The sequence below is a fragment of the Gossypium hirsutum genome, chromosome A09, assembly GCF_007990345.1.
Source record: "Gossypium hirsutum isolate 1008001.06 chromosome A09, Gossypium_hirsutum_v2.1, whole genome shotgun sequence".
Lineage (NCBI taxonomy): Eukaryota > Viridiplantae > Streptophyta > Magnoliopsida > Malvales > Malvaceae > Gossypium > Gossypium hirsutum.
The window spans coordinates 3,454,015-3,462,050 of record NC_053432.1 but is presented as its reverse complement, the minus strand read 5'-3'; the positions used below and the strand labels follow the sequence as shown (position 1 = coordinate 3,462,050).

Below are 8,036 nucleotides of genomic sequence, written 5' to 3'. Positions count from 1 at the left end.
AATAAAATAAATATTTTTACCTTGGATTTATGGTCCGGAAATTACTATTCCGATTTAACTAAAAACAAGCTGTTACATGAATTGTATTAACAAGTTTGCAATCTTTAAATAACACCATCAAGATTTTTTTTTCCCGTTTGAACTAAATTTGGCAATGAAACTAAGTTGCCTACATATCCTTGTATTTAAAGGATCAAGTCACGACATAGTTCAATTCTTTTTTATGTGCAATTTAATCTCATGCTTAGAAATGATAAAAACAATTTAAGCTCATGTTTAAGAGAATCAGATTGTTTTAGATGAACAATTTCAAGCTTGTGCTTAGGAGAAATGTGACAATTTAAGCTCATATCTAGAAATGTGACAATCAAAATGAGACCGCTCTTATTCAAGATATCATCGTGTCATTAAGGCTCCCCTCGTTATGACGTTACCTTTGTTTCGTCCCTAGGAGCTTCGATGTTCGGCGTCGTGACATTGCATATCTGTGTTGTGACACTACAGTCATCCATTGTTTTCTTTGGGGTAAAATGGCACCCTGCACACTTAAGTAGCCCATTAGTCATTCTCGAGGCCCAAGTTGGCCTAATAGGTCGTCGAAATACTAGAAAATGTGTAAAAACTCTTATGTTGCTAATAATTAAATATAAACTACTGAAATAAAAAATGCATTAAAATAACATAATAGGGCTAGAAAACAAACTCATTAAGTACTGGAAAGTACTAAATTTGTGACAATGATTTGTGGTAGGTCAAATACCCTCTACACTTAACCTGTTGTTTTTCCCCAAGCAAACAAAATAAAAGAAGAAGAAACACAAACAATGTACTTAAGAATGTTTCATATGCAAAAATGGTTTCGGAGTGTCGGAGAGAGGAAATTTTGGCTAAACAAGCAATTCTAGCTAGATATCTGAATGATTCATGATTTTTACTTTCAAACATGCTAGTTCAATAAGTTACAAAGCAAATAGGTTCAAAAAAGTTAAACATATAATTCCATCAAAACACATACACAGGTATGACATCTACGGTTGAAGAGTACAGGCGGTTCGAATTCTACTTACTGAGTTTCTTTTATCCATGCTTTGAACACTAATATAGTATTTACAAGTATGAGCAATTCACAAGTATTTGTGCAACTATGAGTGAGATATTCTCCAGGACTCATAATTTTTTATTTATTTCAATTTCGTTCACTCTTCACTCACATTTCTTTTAACCGTTCTATGATTTTATCGCACTCGCTTTACTTTTAACCCTCACAATGTTTTTGTTCTCTCATTAATTTTTATTTTTAAGCATATACCTGTAAGGTTTTTATACTTATTATACTATACAATTTCAATATCCATAGATTTCATTAACCGAGTGAGAGAATTCAAACAACCTATAATTCAAACAACCATATATACCTCCTCATGTATACCTTTATCACTTGGTATGCTTAACTACTTTTTCCCATTTATAGTGTAACAAATTGAACTACTAGTCTAAAAATAAACACCTTAAAATCATTTATGATCAATCTAGATTTATAGTTTATACAAACTCCCTATTCACATGCACCTAACTGATCACTTGTATTTATACAAGCTCAAGCACAAACATATACAAGAAAAGAAAAAAAGTATTCCACGAAAAATTATCGAGAATAAACAAAAACCATAAAAAAATTAAAAATTTTATGTTACCCCTTACACTTTATTTGACACATTGTCCCTAATGTGCACCCAAAAGATAAGAGAAGAGACTACCCAATTTTTCGTGAGAGTGTTGCGAGGTTAGTCGAGTTGTCCTCCTTTTGCTTGGTCATCTCAATCATGTAGTGTCGCAAAGTGTCTTGGATAACAAACCGCCAACATAAAAACTTTGGATAAAACCTGGCTCTTCAATATATATGGCATTCTAACTTGGGTGTGAGACATCAGAGTGCAATGTCACGACATCGAGTACAGTTTCAGAGTTCTTTGATTTTTCAGTTTTGTCAATTCACGATATCAACACCTATTGTAGAAACCAACTAAAACGGAAGATATAAGTCCTTAAAAAAATCGAGACGATCTGAATCGCCACCACAGAAGAACTTCCAGCTAGCCCTCGACACTTTGACTATTCGTTTGTTCCTCCATCGAGATATATAAACCCGTACCCTTGGTCGATTCCACTGATGTTGCCTTATTTTTTATCAGTGCGGCATCCACATTACGAGCCACTTGACATCAAATTCGAGCCAACCCCATAATGTGTTTTGGGGTATTATTACCTCGAGCATTTTCACCTTAATGTTGCATGAGGATCTATTAATCTAAGCTTTTCCTCCATTATCGAACGAGAACAATATGAACTCCTTGACTTTTTCAATTGGTGTCTCCTCAAAGATGACTAGAATGTGTACTGGCTCATCCACACTTTTATTCAAAATCAGTTGAAGCTCCATATCAGTGGTTATTGCTACATATATTGCTATTTCTACTTCTACATTTACCTCTATGTTAATTGGACTGAAAACACTTTTGGTTATATTCAATGTCTCCTCATGGTCTTCGGTTCCAAACTCTTATTAACTTTTATCGTCTAATTCTTGATGTTTGATGACAATATAGTGGTCCTTATTATCGAAGTTGGGAACATCATGTACAACCTCTTCCAATAAAGTCATTGCTTCGTATTTTATTTGGAGTAGCTAGATCATTAGTGAAATTTGATCTAAAATAACCTCTAACCATTCGGATATGGACCGCTTAATTGCTTTACATGAAGATATCTCATGTGAATTACAATGAGAGATATGGTCTTAATTGAAATAAATTTCTACAATTTAATAATAGTTCTAACTTCTCTCCCTATAAATAGATAGCACCGATAGAGCTATTTACACATGTTAAGATATTGTTACTCTGCCAAAAATAGAGAGAATTTATTCTCAATTATTAAATCTATTTTTTTAGAATAACAATTCTGTCGGTTTCTGTTTGAGAAAAGAATTTTTGTTTTTACACTAAAGAAAAGAAAACTATTTCTAGTTCCATATTTTGACTTGATTTGTTAGAGTCTACATTTGAAGCAATTCCTGGTATGAAAATAGCAGAGAAGATTATGTGGTTGAAAGTTAGGAACGATAAAGATCTGTATATCCAAAAAATATGTATGATTCAGTCTAGGGTTTATTGTTATAAATATAAAGAACCGTATTGATTTAAAAAAATTATTTTCCACTGTGCAAGAAATCATTTTCGAACTGAATTTTTTCAAGAATTGGTATCAGAGCATAAGGTTATTGATGTGTCCTATGGTAGTGCCAGAGTTTGAAAATTTGCGGCCCTTGTTGTTGGTGCGATTTGTTGGATTAGAAAAAGTAGGAAATATAAGGGATCACTTTTGGTACCTTGGAGAGAGGCTTCAAAATTGAGAATTTTTCATATAATTCTTCAAAAGAGATTGTATTGTCTCTAGATTAGACTGCACAAACCAACTCTCTGTAGTCTTCACCAAGATTGTCTAGGATCTTGTCAGTGAGGTCTTCATCGTCTATTGGCGCACTGAGAATGGCAAGCTCATCTGCTTTAGCCTTAATGGTCTAAAAGAATTATGTAATGCTAAGAGAGCCCTTAGTAAGATTCTTGAAGTGAGTTTTCACTTGCTTGATTCATCCTCAGAATGGTTTCAAATAAGTGGTGGCTAACATTGTCCCTATTTCTCTTATAGTTTTGGCTCGTGCTATAAACAAAATTATTGCAAGAGATAAGGAACAAATTATCACAATCAGAATTAATTGATCCTGTCAAATCCATATTGTATAGACTGGATTTGACATAATAACTTGGTTTTTGGTGATGGTAGGAGGTGGGCAAGGTTTTGATCCATCGTTATATCCCAAAAGATCATATCCTACGAACAAGGTTTGAAACTGTAGTTTCTATGAAACATAATTGGTAGATGTGAGTTTTAATGGAGTTTAGGTTGCAACATTGATAATAATCAAGGTTTTCTAAGGTTCATTTGTATTGTGGATAATGGGTGTAGAGTTATTGGTGTTCATGATGGAAAAAAGTTAACGTATTGATACCATGATAGAAGAATGGAATTCTGCACTTTTCATTTCTCATTTCAATGATATATATATACATATAAAGCCCGAAACTAACTTCTATATATCAGGAGTACAGCAAAACAAAAACAAGAGCAAAGAAATTTGAAATATCCTATATATTAGAAGTACATCAAAACAGAAAACCAAAGTAAAAAAAATTTGAAATACAAACAGATTTGATGGGATTCCATAGGAACTGGTCTTGTGGTGGAAGTTTCTATTACAATGTACTCCAATGAAAGAACGGTCTAATTTAGTGAGAACTCTGATGATAAAAAGGGTAACGAAAGATGTGAATGTTAGTGGTGGTGTAAGGTGCTCTTTTGGTGAAGGATTGTTGGCAAAAATGGTGGATACAAAAGGAGAAAGTCCAGTTTTGCTTAGAAAAATTTGTGTTGCAGCTTCTTCAGCCTCCAAGTTTCCAAGGAGCAAAAGTGTCATCAATCGAGAGCTTAGAATCTCAAATAGTGCTCTCAACTTAGTTGTAGGTACACTTCCACCCTTATTTTTCTCCATATAAAAATTTACCATGTTTTACTCAATTTTTAATGGTGTTTTTGTCTTTGATTATGCAACTTAATTTTCAACCATTGTAGGAAAAGAAAAGTTCAACCCCATCACCAAGTTTAAAGCATGTAAAGGTGATAGCTGTTAACTCAATTTTTGCTGCTCGCCACCTAGAATCTCAGTTTGATAATAACTTAGCCGTTGATAACAACAAAAGCCTACCATGAATTTGCTTAGGAAGCTTGGTATGTTGGGCAAGTTGAGTTCAAGATTCATGTTAATCATGGTCAAGTTTGTCATGGGTTTTCGCTTAAATTTGACTTTTATGATTCAACAGGAAATTATTCAGCAACAAGAAATAACTCGAAAAATTTCTCTTCAAACACTAAGAGGTACCACTACCATAGAGAATTTAGTTCACCCTTCAAGCACTAAGGTTTTTTTTTTTTTTTGAAAAAGGTAGAGGAGGTGGAGGTGGAGATGGAGGCTATGATGGTAAAATGCTAGTGGAGAAGCAAAAGAGGAACTTAAATTTTGAAGATTAAATCTTAAAATTTATAACTAAATTGATATAATATATAAAAATTAAATATTAAATTTATTATACGGGTTTTTTTATTGTCATATCAAAAACTCCATTAGTTAAAAGAAACCAAATTAAAAAAAATCATTGGATTAACAAAAATGGAAAATATACGAATCGGGTAACCTGTGTAATTTACCATGAAAAGAATTGAAGTGGTGCGACAGAGACGTAACATTCTAGTAAAAGTAAAAATAATGATGAAAAATACTTGAATAATAATTAACAAAAAGAACTTTCTATCATCACTACAAATCGCTGAATCTTTCTAAAATTCAACAATAATTGTGTTCAAAAGTACATAAAAAAACAAAGACATTAGCCATCAGCTGAAAAGGGAGCATTTCAATGGCTTGTCACAAGCAGAGCAAAAGTGCCTTTGGCATTAAAAAAAAAAAAAAACCTTCATAATTTGATTAAGCAGTTATTAACTTACAGGCTTCAATTCAAAGCCAATTGAACTGCAAAAACTCGCCTTTAAAATAATAATAAAGCTTTGGGTTCAAATTCTACTTTAACTCGCCCTAAAAGAAAAGTCATAACATTTGCTTCGGATCTTAGAAGCGGAACTGGCGGCCGGTGTAGGTTTGACCGAAGGACCAACCAGGGGGAGCAACGTTGTAAGAGAGGACACTGCGGCCATCACTGGTTGTAACGAGAAAGGATAGGCTTTGGCCATTGAGGTAAGCATTGCTTTGCCAGTTTTGTCCCCAGTTTCTGGACATCTGTTGCCATCTGGTCCTTGAACCTTTAACGGCGACTGAATGGACATCACCGGCACCTCCAACATTGGTTATAAGCACCAAATTGAAGTAAGAATGGCCATTAATGGTGAATCTTATTCCCCCACTTCTCCTGCATCTTACCCTGCAAAACAATTCAGTTTTTCTATCATTAAATAATTAACCAAAAAACATTTGATTTAATGTTAATATCTTTAGTATCTATAATTACCATTTTTTAAGATTATCTAAATTAGCGTGGTCTATCAATTATGTTTCAATTCAAATAAAAAATTAATAAAAATTCTTTTTTTTTTCTAAAATAAAAACCATTACTATAAAGATATTTCTGCCATTTTTATATTTTAGTTAAAATTTAAAATGTTTTTTTTATACAATGGTTAGTACTAAAGATAAAAGATAAAAGATGTTTAGGTAAGGTAAGTGTATATAATCTAAGAAAATTAAAATATTTAAAAAGTAAACCTCATTAACTTTTTTTTTTTTTGAAAAATATATATAGAACTTATCAGGTTTTTAACAGTTTAAAACCGACAAGTACAATGGGATTTTTATTGTTTGAAATTTCGAGGTGAAAAATAAGCAATTATGGTTACCTTCTGTAAATAACAGGGACAATTCCAGCTTTGTACTGAGCAATGTGCTGGAAAATAGGCTGAGAGAGGTCAAAGTGGTGGTTAGGAGGGTCACACCAGCCACCGGGTGGGCAGAAGTTAGTGGCGGTGACCACAATGGAACCAGGCAAGCACCATTGCGGGTCATTCACGCACCTCAGCTCGTAACATGCACCACAGCTCATCCCATTGTCAAACAATGCAGTGCTCAATGCTGCTGTATTGACACCATATCCTTGGCTATACAGGTTTCCATAACCACATGCTCCACCTACACCCAAAACCCCATTATGTAAATCCAACTTTTCTACCACATATTTGATTATGAGATATTATTACCCAACATTCAATATATATATATAAGCCAATGTTGAAAAAATTGGATTAATAAAAATATACTTATATTACGAATTAAATTAAATTATGTTCCTCTCATTAAAAAAATAATTTTCATTCGTTAGATTAAAGAATAAATTAATTCTACTAAAAACTCTATAATGTGATTAATAGAATACTCAAAATTCTTACTTATATGAACTAGTTTATAATAATAGAAATGAATGAAATTTTAAATAAATACTAATGGATTAAGTGGAAAAAACAAAATGCATAATTTTACAGACCATTTACCTCAAACGACAAATCCAATCCATGCATTATTTGACACTCACGTTTAACGCTTAAACAACCAAAAGGAGGAAAATGTGAAGGGGGGGAGGGTTGAAAATTGAAATGTACCCATTGTTCCAGACGCATCACCACCTCCATAGAAAGTGGCATGAGCATTGATCCATGGTCCATGATATCCACGATGGGGACGATGACTATGATGATGATTCCATGGAAAACCATCAACAAAGTTGACGACTTGAACAAGTAACACAACTGCAAAAAACCCCAAAATTGCCATTGCTCTGCACATGAAAAAAACAAATACAAACTCCATAAACCATTCAGCAATGATAATTTGTGCTTAAAAAAGTCTAAAACTACTGGAGAATAGAAGCAGCAAACCCCATTTTTTTTCCCATTTTTCTGTTTTAAAGTAAAAAAAGAAAAAACTGGGAGAGGAAATGAAAAAGAATGAGGAGTAGTAAATGAACCTTGAAAGGAGTTGTTAATGGAAATGAAAAGAGGGGTGGTGTTGGAAGGGGAATAAATAGAGGGCAGTCAAAATCAAACCTGACTGACAATTTGAAAGCCATTTGAGCTGTTGGGACTTGGGACCAACCCACTGCATTAGTGGGTTCTTTTTTCGGGGGCTTGATTGATTTTGTGGAAAAAAATGTAGGGATTTTCTTTCTTTTTTTAAATATGGGGGATAGCTGGGGAAGTTTTATGGCAAACAAAGGTTGTTTTCTTAGGCTTAAAAACGCGTGGTTTTAATGGGGGCTGTCGATTTGAGGGGACAACTGGACAAAGGAAGCCATGAATTTTACGAATCGTTTTAACAGTCTGGGGTTTAAGTGAATTTTGGCTCAATATATCCTTTGAAT

General features: G+C 33.4%; 1 protein-coding gene across 3 annotated transcripts; it reads right to left on the bottom strand.

Moving 5' to 3' along the window:
- Positions 1 to 5,381: 5,381 nt before the first annotated feature.
- Positions 5,382 to 7,763, bottom strand: LOC107888593 (expansin-A5). 3 transcript variants are annotated; one of them, XM_016812758.2, is made up of 4 exons: positions 7,644 to 7,763; positions 7,279 to 7,454; positions 6,523 to 6,811; positions 5,382 to 6,050 (listed from the first exon to the last, which is right to left on the bottom strand). In XM_016812758.2, exons 2-4 carry the CDS (start codon positions 7,448 to 7,450, stop codon positions 5,741 to 5,743), a joined length of 771 nt encoding a protein of 256 aa, XP_016668247.1. In that variant the 5' UTR covers positions 7,451 to 7,454; positions 7,644 to 7,763; the 3' UTR covers positions 5,382 to 5,740. The 3 variants fall into 3 exon arrangements, with proteins under 3 accessions (XP_016668247.1, XP_016668243.1, XP_016668246.1); XM_016812754.2 differs by having other exon boundaries at positions 7,723 to 7,760; XM_016812757.2 differs by lacking the exon at positions 7,644 to 7,763 and adding an exon at positions 7,555 to 7,641.
- Between the last annotated feature and the right edge of the window lie 273 nt (positions 7,764 to 8,036).